Source organism: Ranitomeya variabilis, chromosome 3, assembly GCF_051348905.1.
Source record: "Ranitomeya variabilis isolate aRanVar5 chromosome 3, aRanVar5.hap1, whole genome shotgun sequence".
Classification (NCBI taxonomy): Eukaryota; Metazoa; Chordata; class Amphibia; order Anura; family Dendrobatidae; genus Ranitomeya; species Ranitomeya variabilis.
In genome coordinates this window covers 335896593-335918144 of record NC_135234.1, presented here as the reverse complement: position 1 = coordinate 335918144, position 21552 = coordinate 335896593, and the positions used below count along the sequence as shown (strand labels likewise).

Below are 21552 nucleotides of genomic sequence, written 5' to 3'. Positions count from 1 at the left end.
CATTGATTATGCTTTTCTTATATAGCGCCATCATATTTTGCATTGCATTAAAATCGCTGTCCCCAATGGGGCTCACAATCTGAATTCTCCATTAGTATGTCTTTGAAGTGTGGGAGGAAATTCACATAAACACGGGGAGAACACACAAACTCCTTGCAGATGTTCTCCTTGGTGGGATTTGAACCCAGTACCCCAATGCTGCAAAGCCACAGTGCTAACCACTGAGCCACCGTGCTGCCCATACATAAGATGTTACAAAAATTGCCACATTTCATTAATTACAAATAAGGCAAGCCCACCATGCAGATGTGATCCTATTTGAGTGCATGTACCCTTCGCTAATAATTCAGATTTGCAGTATGATTTACCATAGATCATAAATATTGTAATGTATACCATATTCTGGCAAATTTAATTCTTGATTATTATTTTTTTGTATGTTACAATCTACTGAAAGCAGAGCTGGCAGAAACGACATCCAGCTACAAGCTTGTGAGCTTTGCATTCAGCCACTTGACAATAATGTTAGCTGCATGACTTCTCTTTCCATCAACAATTCAAGTTAGGAGACGTGTGCAGTGTAAGTGGCCTATCTTATAAAAAGAAGCCTAGACATACACTACCGTTCAAAAGTTTAGAGTTACTTAGAAATTTCCTAATTTTTGAAAGAACAGCACAGTTTTTTTCCAATGAAGCTAGCATTAAATGATTTAGAAATACACTCTATACATTGTTAATGTGGTAAATGACTATTTTAGCTGTAAACATCTGGCTTGTAATGCAATATCTTCATAGGTGTATAGAGGCTCATTTCCAACAACCATCACTCCAGTGTTCTTATGGTACATGGTGTTTGATAACTGTGTAAGGCTACGTTCACATTTGCGTTGTGCGCCGCAGCGTCGGCGACGCAACGCACAACGCAAACAAAAACGCAGCAAAACGCATGCACAACGCTGCGTTTTGCGCCGCATGCGTCCTTTTTTTGATTGATTTTGGACGCAGCAAAAATGCAACTTGCTGCGTCCTCTGCGCCCGGACGCGTGCGCCGCAGTGACGCATGCGGCGCAAAACGCAAGTGCGACGCATGTCCATGCACCCCCATGTTAAATATAGGGGCGCATGACGCATGCGGCGACGCTGCGGCGCCCGACGCTACGGCGCAGACCGCAAATGTGAACGTAGACTTAGAAGGCTAATGGATGGTTAGAATACCCTTGAAAGCCCTTGTGCAAGTATGTTGGCACAGTTAAAAACAGTTTGGCTGATTAGAGAGCCTATAAACCTGACCTTAGTTTCAGCTAGTTGAGAATCTGGAGAATTACATTTGTTGGTTCCATTAAACTCTCAAAATGGCCAGAAAAATAGAACTTTCATGTGAAACTCGACAGTCTATTCTTGTTCTTAAAAATTAAGGCTATTCATTGCGAGAAATTGCCAAGAAACTGAAGATTTACTGCAACGGTGTGTACTACTGTTAGAGGTCGAGTTCCCGCCTCTGCACAGGCACAGGGGGAGTCTTCTCCAGCCGCAGTGGAGCCTGCTCAGCGGAGACGTCGGTCCCAGCATCTGGCTCAGCTTGATACTGTGCAGATGGTTACTGCTGCCTTTCCAGGCTCAGCCATTGTGGCCAGTTCTGGTCAGCGGCGAGCAGAAATCTCTGGGACTAAGTCCTGCTTTTCCCCTTCTGAGCATGCCCAGGGTAAGTCCTCTCATTGGAGGTCGGGGGTCACATGCTCAGGTACTACAGCAGCTGCCATTGGTCCTCTAGGAAGGTCCTGAAGTGGCTCAGGTACTGTAGCAGCTCCCATTGGTCCTCTAGGAAGGTCCTGTAGTTGCTGCAGCTATAAAAGGTTCACATGGCCGCACAGCCATGCGCTAGTATCAACTAAGTTATGTGTTCTGCACCAGTGTGGTCATATGTATGTGGTTTCAGGGTTCGGCTGAAATAAGCCCCTAGAATACCGGCACCTCCGGTGAGGAGTTTTGTGTGTGCTATTCTGACTGCATGACCACTGTTCGCTCTATTTGGTAGCTGTGTTCCTCTGTGAGCTTAACAGGGCATAGTGTTCTCTTGTCTTAAGTGACTCTGTGAAGTAACAGAGTTCACTTATACCGCCATATAGTACCGTCAGTTACTGGCAGCGGGTTTTACTCCTACACGGTGGACCCCGGGTTACGAACGCACCTATTACTCTATAAATATATATTTGGTGTGTTCCGCCAAACCCTAACAACTACTCCCTTCAGAGGAGAGCACAAACAGGCTCTAACCAGAGTAGAAAGAGAAGTGGGAGGCCCCGCTGCACAACTGAGCAACAAGACAAGTACATTAGAGTCTGTCGTTTGAGAAATCGACGCCTCACAGGTTTCTCAACTGGCAGCTTTATTAAATAGTACACGCAAAACGCCAGTGTCATTGTCTACAGTGAAGAGGCGACTCCGGGATGCTGGCCTTCAGGGCAGAGTGGCAAAGAAAAAGCCTATCTGAGACTGGCTAATAAAAGGAAAAGATTAATATGGGCAAAAGAACACAGACATTGGACAGAGAAAGATTGGAAAAAAGTGTTATGGACAGACGAATCCAAGTTTGAGGTGTTTGGATCACACAGAAGAACATTTGTGACACGCAGAACAACTGAAAAGATGCTGGAAGAGTGTCTGACGCCATCTGTCAAGCATGGTGGAGGTAATGTGATGGTCTGGGGTTGCTTTGGTGCTGGTAAAGTGGGAGATTTGTACAAGGTAAAAAGAGTTTTGAATAAGGAAGACTATCACTCCATTTTGCAACGCCATGCCATACCCTGTGGACAGTGCTTGATTGGAGCCAATTTCATCCTACAACAGGACAATGACCCAAAGCACACCTGAAAATTATGCAAGAACTATTTAGGGAAGAAGCAGGCAGCTGGTATTCTATCTGTAATGGAGTGGCCAGCGCAGTCACCAGATCTCAACCCCATTGAGCAGTTGTGGGAGCAGCTTGAGCATATGGTGCTCAAAAAGTGCCCATCAAGCCAAACCAACTTGTGGGAGGGGCTTCTGGAAACATGGGGTGAAATTTCTCCAGATTACCTCAGCAAATTAACTGCTAGAATGCCAAAGGTCTGCAATGCTGTAATTGCTGCAAAGGGAGCATTCTTTGATGAAAGCAAAGTTTCAAGGAGAAAATTATTATTTCAAACAAAAATCTTTTTTTTGAACCTTGTCAATGTCTGGACTAGATTTTCAATTCATTTGGCAACTCATTTGATTAATAAAAGTATGGGTTTTCATGGAAAACCCAAAATTGTCTGGGTGACCCTAAACTTTTGAACGGTAGTGTAGTTACTATCCAGAAGCACTGTCACACTATTCCACGAATTACAGGATTATGTAAGTATAGTGAATTATTACTATGCAAGACGCCAGTAAGTCTCTTTTCACACTGCATTTTGCAGTGTTTGACATTTTTTTTAAATACCTTTAAATGGAATAGTGCAGCAAAAAAAGGTATACTGACTGCATTATAGCCTGCCCAGGCCAATAGGACATGTGCAGCAGGAGCTTTTGGCATATGGCATGTGGACCCTGCTACACACAAGTAGCCTTAGGGTATATTCACATGTGGTGTAATTGCAGAGTGTTGGCAGGAAAAACGCTGCATACAATACGTGTATTTTGTATGTATTTTTACGTTTGCAGCGATTTTATTTGCACTTTCTTTCCATTTATTTGAATGGATGAAAAACGTTGAAAAAACACTGAATTGACAAGCTGTGGTTTAACAAAAAAAGTTCAAATACATAAGAAAAAGATGCATAGTGGGAATGAGATTTGATCAATCTGATTTACTTTGCTGCTACTGTAAAAACATTGCTTTTTTCTACACAAAACAAAATCACACAGAAAATAATGCAGCAAAATCACTATATGTGAACATACCCTAAGGGTATGTGTCCACGTTCAGGATTGCATCAGGATTTGGTCAGGATTTTACATCAGTATTTGTAAGCCAAAACCAGGAGTGGGTGATAAATGCAAAAGTGGTGCATATGTTTCTATTATACTTTTCTTTTAAGGGTGTGTGTCCACGGTCAGTAAACGCTGCTTGTTTGACGCTGCGCAGAGCTGCCGCGTCAAACACGCAGCGTCCAGATGTTCCAGCATAGTGGAGGGGATTTTTTTAAATCCCGTGTCCACTATGCGTGGAAACCCGCACGCGGCGGGCCTGCGACTCCGGACATGCTGCACGTCTTTTCAGATCGCAGCATGTCCGTACACCTTGCGGGGACGCAGCGTCCCCGCAAGGCATAACACAGGTGTACAGTTAACACATCCGGCATCATCGCGTCCAAAAAGGGGGCGGGGCTTAGCGCCGAGCGGCTTCGCCGCTCCAGCGATACCGCCGGCCATCCTGAACGTAGACACGCAGCCTAATTGTTCCACTCCTGGTTTTGGCTTACAAATACTGATGTAAAATCCTGACCAAATCCTGATGCAATCCTGAACGTGGACACATACCCTTAAGGCTGCCGTCACACTAGCAGTATTTGGTCAGTATTTTACATCAGTATGTGTAAGCCAAAACCAGGAGTGGGTGATAAATACAGAAGTGGTGCATATGTTTCTATTATACTTTTCCTCTATTTGTTCCACTCCTGGTTTTGGCTACAAATACTGATGTAAAATACTGACCAAATACTGCTAGTGTGACGGCAGCCTTACACATTCATTATTTAAAAGATCAACAACAACCAAGGCTCAGGAAACATCGGGCTCCTGCTATTAAGTTTTGGTTTGATTGACTCAAGGAGTATGAAAATACATAATAAATTATGTTAGGAATCCTTGGTACACCTTATTATCAGACCACTTAGTCCATAAAAGAAAAGCGGTCAGACACAACTATTTAGAAGTTAACATTCTTCATTCTTAAAGTCCATTACACATATAGCTTTTACCACTGACACGTTTGAAAGAAAAAATCTTGTCCTTAGGCCGGTTTCACACGTCAGTGGCTCCGGTACGTGAGGTGACAGTTTCCTCACGTACCGGAGACACTGACACACGTAGACCCATTAAAATCAATGCATCTGTGCAGATGTAATTGATTTTTTGCGGACCGTGTCTCCGTGTGCCAAACACGGAGACATGTCAGTGTTCGTGGAAGCGCACGTATTACATGGACCCATTAAAGTCAATGGGTCCGTGTAAAACACGGACCACACACGGACGTTCTCCGTGTGCAGTCCCTGTGGCGTGCAGGAGACAGCGCTACAGTAAGCGCTGTCCCCCCCACATGGTGCTGAAGCCGCGATTCATATCTTCTGTGCAGCAGCGTTTGCTGCATAGAAGATATGAATAATAGTGTTTGAAAGAAAGATCTATCTGTCCGCCGCCCTCCCACCCCCTGTGCGCCCCCCCGCTGTTCTGAAAATACTCACCCGCCTCCCTCGCAGTGTCCTGTTCTGGCCGCCCCTTCTACTGTATGCGGTCACGTGGGGCCGCCGATTAGAGTCATGAATATGTGGCTCCACCTCCCATAGGGGTGGAGCCGCCTATTCATGACTGTAAATGAGCAGCCCCACGTGACCGCATACAGTAGAAGGTGCAGCCAGGACAGGAAGCAGCGACAGCCAATGAGGGAAGCGGGTGAGTATTTTCAGAACAGCGGGGGGGGGGCGCACAGGGGGTGGGGGGGCGGCGGACAGATAGATCTTTCTTTTAAACACTATTATTCATATCTTCTATGCAGCAAACGCTGCTGCACAGAAGATATGAATCGCGGCTTCAGCACGATGCAGGGGACAGCGCTAAACTTTAGCGCTGTCTCCTGCACGCTCCGTGTGGTACCCACTCGGCACACGGGCGGCACACGTGTGCCGCACGTATGGCCTACGTGAGCTCACGGGCACACGGACACGGATAACTCCGGTACCGATTTTTTCCGGTACCGGAATTATCTGGATGTGTGGGACAGCCCTTAGTCATAGTTATCATCAAACAATTCCAGTGACATAATCAGACAATTCCAGTGACATAAATACATGAAACAGCAGTTTAGTTTCCTACAATGAATGATCTCATGCGGACAAGTGAGCAAGGATGATGCAAGAACAGTGTGACAAGAAGTAAGCTGGGAACTGTCTGACAGCTATAGGGCTGTGATCAGGTCACTCCGGGCTCTGAAGCAACCGCTGACTTATATTAAGGAAACATACTTTTCTTGGATTTTATAAAGAAGAGTTTTCTACGGCATTGTCCTAGGACCAAACTTGATTCTTTTAGATTGTTCATCATTTGCAAATATTAATGAGGTTTAAAGGGGTCTCCAGGAGTTTGTAAATAAGTATTTGATGTAAGGATATGATGCGCACATTGATGAGCTGGATGTAAATCAGCAGCAGACAGGGTAGCGATGGAAGCCTGCTATGCTGCACCTCCAGCCCTACCTGTCCTAGCGGTGGGCTGCATGTTATAGAGCAGGAGAAGCTCAGCTGATTGATGCATAGTTTTGTGAGGACATTCAGCATCACTTGCATTTTATTCATTGAAACCCCTGCTCATGCTACGGTTACTGGGTGGTCTTAGCTAATGATTGACAGCTATAACTGTATGCATAGCCACGTGGAGACTGTCAATCATTGTGGCTCAGTGGTTAGCACTGCAGCCTTGCAGCGCTGGGATCCTGCGTTAAAATCCTACCAAGGACAACATCTGCAAGGAGTTTGTATGCTCTCCCCGTGTTAGCGTGGGTTTCCTCGCACACTCTATAGTAATACTGACAGGGAATGTATGGGGACAGTGTCTGTAAAGCGCTGTGGAATATGGTGGAGCTATATAAGTGAGTAAAATAAATAAATCACTAGGAAAGATTACCCAATGGACTCCTAAGAATAGTGTGAGCAGGGATTTAAGTGAGTAAAATAGATGTTATACTAAAGCTTTTCCAACAAACATATATATATATATATATATATATATATATATATATATATATATATATCTGTTCAGCTCCTCTCACTGAATAACATACAGTCATATGAAAAAGTTTGGGCACCCCTATTAATCTTAAGCTTAATGTTTTATAAAAATTGTTTTTTTTTGCAATAGCTATTTCAGTTTCATATATCTTAGGCCGTGTGTCCATGGTAAGTAAACGCTGCTTGTTTGACGCTGCAGCGTCAAACACGCAGCGTCCAGATGTTCCAGCATAGTGGAGGGGATTTTTTGAAATCCCGTGTCCACTATGCGTGGAAACCCACACGCGGCGGCCCTGCGACTCCGGACATGCTGCGCGTCTTTTCAGATCGCAGCATGTCCGTGCTACCTGCGGCGATGCTGCGTCGCCGCAGGTAATATCACAGGGCCCTATGGCGAGGGGTGCGATGATCCCGGATGTGTACTGTACACATCCGGCATGATCGCGTCCCAGAAAGGGGGCGGGGCTTAGCGCCGAGCGGCTTCGCCGCTGCGGCGATACCGCCGGCCATCCTGAACGTGGACACGTACCCTAATAACTGTTGGACACAGTAATGTTTCTGCCTTGAAATGAGATTTATTGTACGAACAGAAAATGTGCAATCTGCATTCAAACAAAATTTGACAGGTGCATAAGTATGGGCACCCTTATCATTTTCTTGTTTTAAATACTCCTACCTACTTTTTACTGACTTACTAAAGCACTTTTTTTGGTTTTGTAACCTCATTGAGCTTTGAACTTCATAGCCAGGTGTATACAATCATGAGAAAAGCTACTTAAAGTGGCCAATTGCAAGTTGTTCTCCTGTTTGAATCTCCTCCGAAGAGTGGCATCATGGGCTCCTCAAAACAACTGTCAAATAATCTGAAAACAAAGATTATTCAACATAGTTGTTCAGGGGAAGGATACAAAAAGCTGTCTCAGAGGTTTAACCTGTCAATTTCCACTGTGAGGAACATAGTAAGGAAATGGAAGAACACAGGTACAGTTCTTGTTAAGGCCAGAAGTGGCAGGCCAAGAAAAACATCAGAAAGGCAGAGAAGAAGAATGGTGAGATCAGTCAAGGACAATCCTCAGACCACCTCCAGAGAGCTGCAGCATCAACTTGCTGCAGATGGTGTCACTGTGCATCGGTCAACTATACAACACACTTTGCACAAGGAGAAGCTGTATGGGAGAGTGATGCGAAAGAAGCCGTTTCTGCAAGCACACCACAAACAGAGTCGGCTGAGGTATGCAAAAGCACATTTGGAGAAGCCCATTTCTCTTTGGAAGAAGGTCCTATGGACTGATGAAACCAAGATTGAGTTGTTTGGTAATACAAAAAGGAGTTATGCATGGCGGCAAAAAAACACAGTGCGTTGTATAGTTGACCGATGCACAGTGACACCATCTGCAGCAAGTTGATGCTGCAGCTCTCTGGAGGTGGTCTAAGGATTGTCCTTGACTGATCTCACCATTCTTCTTCTCTGCCTTTCTGATGTTTTTCTTGGCCTGCGACTTCTGGCCTTAACAAGAACTGTACCTGTGTTCTTCCATTTCCTTACTATGTTCCTCACAGTGGAAATTGACAGGTTAAATCTCTGAGACAGCTTTTTGTATCCTTCCCCTGAACAACTATGTTGAATAATCTTTGTTTTCAGATCATTTGACAGTTGTTTTGAGGAGCCCATGATGCCACTCTTCAGAGGAGATTTAAACAGGAGAACAACTTGCAAGTGGCCACTTTAATTAGCTTTTCTCATGATTGCATACACCTAGCTATGAAGTTCAAAGCTCAATGAGGTTACAAAACAAAAAAAAGTGCTTTAGTAAGTCAGTAAAAAGTAGGTAGGAATATTTAAAACAAGAAAATGATAAGGGTGCCCATACTTATGCACCTGTCAAATTTTGTTTGAATGCAGATTGCACATTTTCTGTTAGTACAATAAACCTCATTTCAAGGCAGAAACATTACTGTGTCCAACAGTTATTAGATATATGAAACTGAAATAGCTGTTTCAAAAAAAACAATTTTTATAAAACATTAAGCTTAAGATTAATAGGGGTGCCCAAACTTTTTCATATGACTGTACCACCTGAGGATTAGACATCATGTTCAGTGTGACAGGTTCTCTTTAATGAATGCTAAGTTTTGTTTTCATAGTCAAGAGATCCCGTTTAAAGGCCATCTGTCACTAGTTTTTTTGCCACCTAATCTGAGATCCTCATAATTTACAGAATGCCTGATTCCAGCTGTTTGTCATCTACTGGGCTGCTTGCTGTAGTTTTGATAAAATCAGTTTTATCAACAGGAGTTTATCATTAGGGGACAAGTTAACTTTCTGCTATGTAGTCCTCTACATTGATGAGCTCTGTATAACCCAGCCCACACCTATCATGGGCAGCTTTCTGCCTATGCACAGAGTACAGAGAGCTGTCAATCAGTGGTGTGGGTGGGGTTATACAGAGCCCAGCATTCAGAGAACTGCTAGATCTGCAGCAGATAGAGCTGTGATTTGATCACAATTACAGCCAGCATCTCAGTAAGTGATATGTCGCTGGAATCAGGGTTTCTGCCACTACATATGCTGCTTCCAAATGGGGTAGCAAAAACCTGGTGACAGATTGTCTTTAACTAGTCTGAGCTTTGTATAAGGCCTCAATGACACTACAGTGACAGCGACATGAGGTCACGTGGTGGCCGCCTCCAATTGCTGCAGGCCACAGAGACATTTCCTTTGTAGTGACGTCCCGGAGTACACAGGTGCTGAGCGGCTGATAGTGAGGGTGGACATAGGACTAAAGCATGTCCAGGTTCTCATCCCGTGCTGTATCAGGAGCTATGATATACTATACATTGCTGCTGGACAGTGCAATGTGAATAAGGCGCTATACATGTGTCTAACTTTATACAGATGAGGAATTTGTAGTATGCTCAGGAAGGCAATGTTATATGTTTCAGAAGCTTTACAATGGCTGTATGTAACAAACACCAAATTAGATCATTGCCAGCCCTTATACACAAAGATGAAGTGTCTGCCACATTCTGCAGCATGTCATACTTCTACGGAGTCTCCGATACATCATCAGCCCTGGAAATGATAGTGTTAACAACCTAAAGTGTTTGATATGTGCTATGGATTTGCAGTAAACAGCCAATTAGCCAAGAAGCACTGCCTGGCACATTTCCATAGGCTAACCATGTTAACTCTTTCATTCCTAGACTGTACATTGCAGATGAAATAGTAGGCAGGATTTTCCAATATGCACAGGTAATGGGTCGTACAGGCAGAGCGCTGAGATGCTGCACGTGAGCGTCATTGATCTATATGGGTGAAAATGAGTTTATTTCACATTATTTTGGCAAGTTTAGGTAAAGATGTTGCCATGTTGATTGGTGAAGTGAAGTCTTAGTTATTTGGCGTCTCTGAATTCCTGATTTAATAATTTAACAGATTAAAGTGGGATACACACAATTATTAAAGAATGAAAAAAATAAAAATGAAGTTATAGAAGTTTTTGTTATTTTTTTTTCACTGACCAAAATATCAATGCTATTTATCGCCATCACATGTAAATGTTCTTTTGAATTGCTATTATATAATATTAGATTGCTAGATGTTAGAAATACGTAAAATGGAAGTCTAACTTAATCCACATTGTTTTTTTTACAGATCTTCTGTAATTTTTACAACCCTTTACTGTCCATTACTTGTGCAGCCCCAAATCATGTCCAAAGTATGGCGCTATCTACTAAAATGAATAGTGGTGCACATACATTCAGCTCTTACAGTACAGCAGGTGTCACATGCTGGAGGGTTCCAACAGGCCATACATTACATCAGGTGCTATGTGTGCTGCTGTAATTGATAGACCTTGGTCCCAAGAGTTTGGGTAATGTGAGAAATACCTCCCCTTCTCTCTGCTCCACTATATCTATTGCTGCATCTGTCATGGGAGGGCTCTGAATAACGACAGCCATCATGGGGCCAAAAATAAGTTAATTCATGTATTAGTGGTTACACTCAGATATAACAGAGGAATGATAAAGTGATTACCTGTACCTTCATTGAGCAGTAGATAGCGTATCCATGCCATGGCACAGTCAAATTAACCAACGTAGGCTACTATTTCTATAAGGCTCTAATGCAAAGGACTGTAATATACTGCTAATCTATGTCTGGCAGCGAAAATGTTAATGTGGACAGACCTATATATTTAACTCATTTAAGGCTCCTTTCACACATCAGTCTTTTGCCGTCAGTCACAATCCATTGGCTCGACGGATTGTGAAAAACTGATGTGACGGATCCGTTTTTTCGACAGATCCGACTAAGGGGGCTCACTAAATTGGATCCGAAAAAAGCAGAGCATGCTCAGTTAAAAGAAAAACGGAATCCGTTGCCCTATTCCATCATTTGATGGATCCGGCACCATAGGCTTCCAGTCTAGCAAACGACGGATCCATCGCTGTCCGTTTTTTCAACGGAGACAAAAAACGTTACTTTGTCCGTTGTCTCCGGCCACCAGACAAACAATTTTCGACAGATCCGGCGAACGACTGATGAAACGTGAGGCCATCCGTCGCTAATACAAGTCTGAGAAAAAAACGGATCCGGTGGCATCAGTCGCTGGATCTGTTTTTTTTGTTTGTTTTTTTGTTATAAATTTGACGGATTGCGACTGATGGCAAAAAACTGATGTGTGAAAGGGGCCTTAGTTGAAATCAAGAGAATACATAAAATAAATGCAAAAAGTCACCTGCGCATTCACGTAAAGATGCTAGTGTGAATGCCCCCTTAGGGCTGTCCCACACGTCCAGATAATTCCGGTACCGGAATAAATCGGTACCGGAGTTATCCGTGTCCGTGTGCCTGGGAACTCACGTAGGCCATACGTGCGGCACACCTGTGCCGCCCGTATGGCGAGTGGGTACCACACGGAGCGTGTGGTACCCACGCGTGTGGTACCCTGCATCGCGGATTCATATGTTCCCTGCAGCAGCGTTTGCTGCAGAGAAAATATGAAGAATAGTGTTTAAAATAAAGATCTATGTGTCCGCCGCCCCCCCACCCCTGTGCGCCCCCCCGCTGTTCAGAAAATACTTACCCGCCTCCCTCGCTGCTTCCTGGTCTGGCCGCGGCTTCTAGTGTATGCGGTCACGTGGGGCCGATCATTTACAGTCATGAATATGTGGCTCCACCTCCCATAGGGGCGGAGCCGACTATTCATGATTGTAAATGATCGGCCCCACGTGATCGCATACAGTGGAAGCCGCGGCCAGACCAGGAAGGAGCAACAGCCAACGAGGGAGCGGGTGAGTATTTTCTGAACAGCGGGGGGGCGCACAGGGGGTGGGGGGCGGCGGACACATAGATCTTTATTTTAAACACTATTCTTCATATTTTCTCTGCAGCAAACGCTGCTGCAGGGAACATATGAATCGCGGCTTCAGCACCATGTGGGGGGGACAGCGCTTACTGTAGCGCTGTCTCCGGCACGCCACACGGACCCCAGACGGAGAATGTCCGTGTGAGGTCCGTGTTTTACACGGACCCATTGACTCTATTGGGTCCGTGTAATCCGTGCGCTCCCACGAACACTGACATGTCTCCGTGTTTAGCACACGGAGACACGGTCCGCAAAAAATCAATGACATCTGAACAGATGCATTGATTTTTATGGGTCTACGTGTGTCAGTGTCTCCGGTACGTGAGGAAACTGTCACCTCACGTACCGGAGCCACTGACGTGTGAAACCGGCCTAACATACAGCTCAGTCTATGAGAAGAGCTATAGGTACAGGGCCTGCGTTGTTAACATACAGCACCTCCATGGACAGAGTGCTACATGAATGGTCTTATGGACCACGTTCCTGAAAATCTCACTTTGATTTCTAAAAATCCAAAATTCAACCCCACAATATTAAGCCTATTAAGGTACGATCAAGGATCGCGGGTCAAGTAAATAAATAAAAAAGTGTGAAATGATAAAAAGAAGGGAAATATTGTAAAGTCCCATAATGTAAGTGAACCAAACTGACATCTTACTGAATGTCCCTATCAAAACTGTTAGCACCAAACAAAATCACACATGGGCCAAGGCCACGATATGGAAGAACTCAGGAAGAGGGAATTAGTTAGACGTGGCCTACTGGTCATTTATCATTTTTTGCCTTTTGTGTTTTTGGTTTTTTTAGTTCTCAGAAAATTGTCTTGCTTTTATAAAATATTGGTTTTTAGGAAATTAGAAAAATAGACTTCACTTGCTTATACCGTAATGACTTATATTTTGACAAATGCCAGAGTGGGTCAAATCTGTAGAAGCCATGAAGTTACACAATAAGCTACAATAAAAAAAACCTTCTCATCCTATCTATAATAAAACCCTCAAAGAATAAATCATTTAGTATACTGTACTGCTCAGCTACACCGAAGGCGTTTCTGAAGTATATTGACATGGACTATTGGGCAACTTTATCCCATGGTCCAACTGTGATGTGTAAGCACAGAACAATGCCCCTCCTCTCCATAACATAATAATAATAATAATAACATATGCATTTATCACACACAGTGACATGCCAATGAAGCAGCTCCCAGTGACAGAGAGCAAGAGTAAATGGACATGTGGTCCCATGATTATTGCATACTGCTCTGAGTACCCAGCTAAAGCATATCCATAAACTGCTAGATAATATGTGGCTACAGACACGTCAGCTTTGTCACACTGTAAGCCCTTCATTCAGAGGTTATCTGTATCAAAGTGCCCTGATGTCTGCCCAGCACACAAATCCCTCTCTGCTCCTGATAATTACTTCCAGATCCATAAACCAATTAAACACTTTATAAAGTCTCCCAAATATATACACAGCTTGTCTCTCTGGCTCCATTTACATTCCATGTACAATGTATTTGCCTACTTATATCGGTGTACATGTACCACATACCCCTAACCCATGCATTACCCTTTAACAATTAATAAGTAAGTACCCCTACATCTATATGAGTGAATACCAAAATCTATATACCTAAATCTCTCTTGCTTCTGAAACCAGGCAGATATATTTGATTTCCTTATATTTTACCACCCGTGATGACCAAACACCACTAGAGCACATAAGCCATGCCTATTGTAGTGCAGCGAGGCCAATATTAGCAGATGTTAGTCTATGAACCTGTACACATATGGGGTTTAAACTGTCTCAGCCAAGAATGATTCTGAAATTGTTTTTGGCCCACACCATGAAACCCAACCTGTTAACTAGGCTTGTAAGTTCCCTGGCACAAAGCACAGCAAAAGTACGGTTCTGCCTGCTCCAGGCCTATACTCCTAGATAACAATTAATAATGCCAGAGAATTCGGATCAATGCTGGAATTACACGTAGTGGTACAAATGAATGGCCGGAATTTTCTGCGTTGGCAAATCAAGTGTTAAACAGCCAAGAAGAACAGCCATTTTCCTAGGCTTTCCTAATCAGCTCTCTGGAAGTCCTTAGTTGTGACATTGTTAGTGGTTTATGAGGCAGTAAATGCAGGGGAACAGAAAGGAGGATTTGGGGATATGAGACTGGTCTCCCGTAATTAGTTTTAATAGGAAAATCCGGGACCCTGTGAGAGACCGGAGGTTTGATCATAAGGCTGGGCAGGAAATTGGAGCAGACAGTACAGATTGGAAAAGTATTCCCCAAAATCTTGAGCCTGTAAGCACACAGCAGGGGAATGATGCAGGGATGAATATCTGCCACTGTTGCACTCTACATGTCGTGGCATTTCAGTGTAAAGGCCAGTCCTTAATCATTTACATCCACATAGCTTCAAGAAAAAAATGTGCAGAACAGGAAGGATGGATTTTAGGTCATTCCGGACATGGGCATCTTCTATTCTCAAAAATAAACATATTTACATTCTTCTATATTCTCCTAAACTGTAGGTAGAAACAAGCTAGGTCATTGATCAATATGAGCTCTCCAAAATCAAACATGGTAAATACATCTAAATATTTGTAAATACATCAAAACACTTGATACATATTGTAATATACGAATCAACAAAAAAAATGTGTCATTAAATATTGGCAAATACACAAAAAGCCAAGAATCACTTTGTGCAGTCAGAGGGTGCGATTTTAATGTAAACATATGTGAAGGAGGCATACCATAAGTTTTCTGTTATTAAAAGACAACTTTAATCTCTGCAATTGTATATAAAAATAAATTAAATAGTAAATAGATAAAAAAAAAAAATGTCATATGAAATAATGTAACTGCTTTATGGGAATGGAGGATCTCATGAAGCCAGAGGAACTGTTCCAAAAATAAAGAAAGGAATATAAATGCAATTGCGGAATTATTTGAGATTGGAGATATATTTTGAAAACTCTAAATAAATTATTCTAAAGACATATTTAGGACTTTAGTATGTTAGTCAGGAATATAGATATTATATTTAAATGTAATAATCCAAGTAATGTGATGCATTTACAAAAATCCTAAGCTGAGCATTACAGATCTGATTCAACTTCTATGGATTTCCCTATAAAATAAAGACTTACTAGACTATATTTTAATATTTATGCTGAAGAAATCTGCAGACCTTTATAAGCATTACTGACCTAAAGACTGAAAACGATATACAAAGGGGATAGGGAAAAAAACTAGTTATCCCATATCTCACCATTTATAGAAGAGTCAGTATATACAATAAAACTTAGCAAAAATATGAATATGTTACTTTTTTTTATAATTGATGCAAGTATCAGAGATAATGTGACAAGCAGAATATTATGACGAGAGATCAGTATTGGGTAGAAGAAAATGGGATTTAAGATGTCTGTGTGGGCAATTATTGACATTAAGGGAAATTATTGTATGCAGCCAGTAATGAAGTCTAGATGCAATAGTTACATTATATGTGAGATTAATACATAGAAACTACAATTCAATTATTCTCAACAATATTTAGCAAAAGGAAATTATAGAAAACTATTACATTAGAATTAATGATACATTAATTACATGCGTTACTAATATTATAAAATATGATAAAACCTAAATAAACAATACAAAATATAAAATGACTGAACCTAATAGTACTCTACTAGTACTTTTACAAATTAATAATAATATTGTTTTATTACGTAGAAGTACAGGGTTAGGGAAACTGCAAGAATTAGCTATAGGAATCTAGCAGAGTGACACATTCTTTTCACATCTAAAACTACATTTTGCATGCGTAATAAAAAAGCTTTTTTTTTCATATTTTTATATGAAGTATCAGCCAAGATCTGCCATTATAACATAGTGGAACACCATTACATACTGTTATAGGTCAGCTCTGGTGACACAATAACAAGACTTACCTTTTTTGATGACAGACTGGTCCATTAAACTGACACTTGAATCATCCAAGACCTGGTTAATACGGATACAGCAGACATGTAAATAAATAGGGACATAATGTTAGCAGTATATGTAAATAAAAAAAATACATGAAGGACAACTAGGTGACAATAGATGTATCACATATGAATGCAAGTCTCAAAGCAGATTAACCTAATATATGGCTATATATGCAGTGCCTGGCAAGTAAAAATTACACATTATTGTGGATTACTCCTGTAACCATTTTCTATTAAAATAATAATTAATTATTAATATTAATTAATATAATAAACTAATTATCTGTCTGTAAGGAGAAAAGCACAATAGCAGCAGAGCTCTGTTGGTCCTATGCAGCTCTGATGCTTCTCTACATGTGTTGAGCTTTAAAGAACAATTATCCATTCTTAATACTATTGTAAGATTGGTTTTATTATATATGCAGCTGATTCTTCCCTATCATCCTTTCTTCCTAAATATGTCTTGGAAAAAATTGGGGACTGTCAGCATTTACCACATTAATCTCCATTCATAAAATATGATAGACTTATTGATAAAGTTTTACTAATTTAATTCTAGTGAAGAAAACATAAGAGTAAGGGATAAAAATATACACTTTGTTGCTAGGCTTATGTTTTTTAATACTAGGTGTAAATGACAGCTACATTCAATGGAAAAAAATATTAATAGTGTTTAGCATTTATTTGTATATGATCTGACACTATTTATAGAGATCATTTCAAGCCATTTCTACTGTTACTAGAAATCATCTTTCATCCACATGAGAAATGTCTGATCAATTCTCCATTATAGCCATAAAGTCTCAGATTGATCATCTAGAAACAAACATTAATATCACATCACAAAGTGTCCATTACTCTCATCATTTTCTCTCTCTCTCTATCTATTCCATATCTTCACTATCTCTCACATATTTATGTAAAAGTTATTTTTTTATTTTAGTTTTAATAGATTTTTGGCAAAGCAATAATTACATATTTTCAACATAGAAAAATATTAGATCGTTTCTCTAGAATTTCCAATTGTCTACTGCAGTTAAGTAACAAATATTGTTAAAGAAATTATATAAAGAAAAAAATGCGTTCATCCAATGCAGACAGCTAAAACCAGCAGAATGTTCTCTATAGCTCATAATCAGCATATAAACGACTTTAGTAACATTGTAACTTAACAAAATCATAGAGGAACAGAAATCGAAACAACATACATCGAATTTATATCTACAATGTGTGATACACGTTGTTACAAGATTGTAGAATTCATCAGTAAATAAATATATTCATAAATATACAGGCGATCAAAATCCTGTATGAAATATAGAATCATGTATGAAATTATATATATATATATATATATATATATATATATATATATATATATATATATATATATATATATATATTGTAAACTACAAATAAATATAGCTCGAATTTGAGCGAATTCTGGAGTGAGAATATAAAGTGAGATGAATTGTCGCATGAACTTTCGGCACATTTCTGGTGTACAAGTTTACTGTTCAGGTTATCATTAAATAAATAAGTAAAACCGCGTGTGTTCGTGTGTGTGTGTGGATTGCTTTTATAGAGCTCGATAGTGTGTAAATCATTATATTTATTTCATTTCCTTGTTTACATAAGGAAACTTTGTTAATTTCGTTGAACTCTGCCCTAGGGGCTTAGCATGAAAGTGAATTGAGGCAAATGCCAACAAATGGTTAAACAATTTTCAGCAAATTCCCTGAGCGATCAGATAATTACAGAGCCAAGGATGGCGGCGATAGTGTCCCCTTCCCGTCCGCACGTGTAATGTATACACAGGTCCACTGCTGTGCAATGTGGCTACACAACGTACGGTGATGGAGAGATTCGTACATTAGGTCCAGCTCCATGCGCCATCCCATCACTAGTGGGCACAGCCCTGGGCTACAGGACAGGACCAGGGAGATAACATGGTGGCACCGGCGTCATTATTGGTGCTGCTGTGTGTATGATACTGGTCGGAGCGGGATTTCCATGCCAGCCTTACCTGCATGTCTTCGATGCTGTGGTGTGACAGAGCGTGTATGGACAGGGCATTCTCTGCCAGGCTGTGCCCATCTCCCAGCCCGGGCAGTAGACGGTGAACCCCCCCATAGTCTCTTCGAGGGTCCAGGCTGAGCCCCCTGTGTGCCTGAGAAAGCAGCCCTGCGTCTTCCTGGCGACTCCTCTGCGTGTGCCATGCCTGCTGCTGGTGCTGATGGATGGGGTTTATGCCGGCGTAGGGGTCTCCCAGATGGGGGTATCCGGGCTCCTGGCTTTGGGAGTAAGATAAAGGAGGCTGGGGGTACGGGGGAGGGAAGTATGGGGGCTGGAAATCTGATGCTGGGGTGTGACAGAGCGGGGGAGCCGAGGAGTAAGCCCCCTGGTTCAGCGAGGACAGCTGGGAAAGCCGGGCACTGCTGGCAGCTCCATTCAGGGCATCAGAGCGCTCCTGGAAAAGAGGGACAGAGGATTATAGCAGCGGTCCTGGGACACAGAGGATTATAGCAGCGGTCCTGGGACACAGAGGATTATAGCAGCGCTACTGGGACACAGAGAGTTACAGCAGCGGTACTGCGGTACAGAGGATTATAGCAGCGGTCCTGGGACACAGAGGATTATAGCAGCGGTCCTGGGACACAGAGGATTATAGCAGCGGTCCTGGGACAGAGAGGATTATAGCAGCGGTCCTGGGACACAGAGGATTATAGCAGCGGTCCTGGGACACAGAGGATTATAGCAGCGGTCCTGGGACACAGAGATTATAGCAGCGGTACTGAGGTACAGAGGATTATAGCAGCGGTACTGGGACACAGAGGATTACAGCAGCGGTACTGGGACACAGAGGATTACAGCAGCGGTACTGGGACACAGAGGATTACAGCAGCGGTACTGAGGTACAGAGGATTATAGCAGCGCTACTGGGACACAGAGGATTACAGCAGCGGTACTGGGACACAGAGGATTACAGCAGCGGTCCTGGGACACAGAGGATTACAGCAGCGGTACTGGGACACAGAGGATTACAGCAGCGGTCCTGGGACACAGAGGATTACAGCAGCGGTACTGGGACACAGAGGATTACAGCAGCGGTCCTGGGACACAGAGGATTACAGCAGCGGTACTGGGACACAGAGGATTACAGCAGCGGTCCTGGGGCGGTAGCTGACACCTCAATCACTGCACACACTGCTAGGGCCGATATGTGCTGTACAGGGTCCTCTGGGCCACGTCTGCTGGTGCCAGAGGCCATGAATGTCTGATCACTGCCAGCCCCTGCCATAGAGTGCCCAGACTGACCACAGAGGCACAGCACCCAGAAGTCTAGCACCTGGGCACCTCTGACCTGCTAGCTTTAGGAAAGGGACCCAACAGCCACCCACCTGTCTGTCTATCTATCTCCGATCTATCTATCTATCTATCTATCTATCTATCTATCTATCTATCTATCTATTTATCTCCGATCTATCTATCGATCTATCTATCTATCTATCTATCTATCTATCTATCTATCTATCTATGTATCTATCTATCTATCTATCTATCTATTTAGCTATCTATGATCTTTCTATCATCTATCTATTTTATTATCTATCTATTATTTATATACTATTTCTCTATTATCTATCTGTCTATCTATCTATCTATCTATCTATCTATCTATCTATCTATCTCCCTCTCCATCCATCCATCCATCCATCCATCCATCCATCCATCCCTCTGTCTATGCTTCCCTTTCTCCACTCAGCCACAATGTGGTGAGCTTGTCAGCGTCTCTAGGAGTTGCTAGAAGTAGAGGGGCAGCTGCCCACTACTCACCATGGCAGAATACGCGTGGACCAACATGTGGGCAGCGAGTTGTCAGCAGGCCCCGCAGAGAATTCGGAAGACTGCGCAGAATGTGACCACAGTCCCTGATGCTCAGAGCCAAGGAGCTGTATCCATAGGGAAGAGTCCGGCAGAAAGCGGCACAGCAGCTCCGGAGTCTTCCTGCTCCTCTGCCCTCTCCTCCTCTGAGCCCGAGGCATCTCCATACACTCCAGATATAGACGCGGGAGCGCGCCGGGGGGTCAGGAGCGCGCCTTAAAGAGACAGCTCGCCTGCTGACTGTGACTATGGAATCAGAAAACACATATGTATTCACTGGTAAGTGGCTCTGTGCAGAAGACAAGTGAATCATTAACCCTTTGATCTACTGTAAAGATTGGGAATTACAATTATGAGTATTATTTACTATTTTTGCTACTATTTATAATTTTTTATTCATTAATCTCACTTATTTAGCACCATTATATTTCCCAGCGCTTTCTAGACATTATCATCACTGTCCCCATTGGGGCTCACAACCTACATAGATCACTGCTATATTATCTATTTGTATTACCAGTAAGCATTGGCATTGTTATTCTTGCCTATGATGATTATCATTACCAGTACTGATACATAATACTACCATCCTCCTCTGCAGGCAGTGCACTGCTCTGATCACTGGAGAAGGCACAATTGCACCTCTTGGTGTAACCCTATGGACTGGAGGCTCCATTACCTTTCCAGGGTGTCAGGCTGGACCCAGTGGGAGAACAGACATCCTCTGAATCAAACAGATGCAGATCTGAGTGGGACACAAGCACAAGCCATCCCAGGAGTTCCTGTAAATGTGGCTGGGACCTGGACACACATGTAAGCCAGCCCATACAAAGGGAGCAGCTACTGAAAGCCTCTGATTGTGGAGCTACTCAGGGATGATGGACACATAACCTCTCACCCTACAGCCCTGCACCAAAACAGGACCTCGGGCCAAGTCAGAAATGAGCACAGAACTATTAGTATAGCTAGTCAGCCCTACGGGCACAAAGCATGGCATATTCTCCTTTAGGCCTCATTCAGACGTCAGTGATTATCTGATTTCTATCAGAATTTCATCATTGTGTCAGGTTTTACCATCAGAGTTTGGTCAGAGCGCAATCAGTTTTTCTTATATGCAAAAAAAAAAAAAGAAGAGGTTTCTGAAGTCTCTCCAATCAGTGAAAAACAGACAGCACACAGATGGCATCCGGGTCTGCTCATTTTATATGGACCCCATAGACTTGTTTTGGTGAGTTTGGATCTAAATCAGACATGTCTCCTTGATTTTATCCAGACCACTTTGCCTGCAAAAATATATGGACATGTGGACAGCCCCATAAACT

General features: G+C 42.5%; 1 protein-coding gene across 1 annotated transcript in view; it reads right to left on the bottom strand.

Moving 5' to 3' along the window:
• Positions 1–20378, bottom strand: part of TFAP2E (transcription factor AP-2 epsilon) — a 36067-nt gene extending 15689 nt beyond the window's left edge. The window contains exons 1-3 of the mRNA XM_077295808.1: positions 20183–20378; positions 18372–18815; positions 16307–16358 (exon numbers count right to left, since the gene is read on the bottom strand). Of these exons, the coding sequence (XP_077151923.1) occupies positions 16307–16358; positions 18372–18815; positions 20183–20209 (523 nt within the window). The 5' untranslated portion in view covers positions 20210–20378. The remainder of the gene's footprint in view (positions 1–16306; positions 16359–18371; positions 18816–20182) is intronic.
• Positions 20379–21552: the final 1174 nt, after the last annotated feature.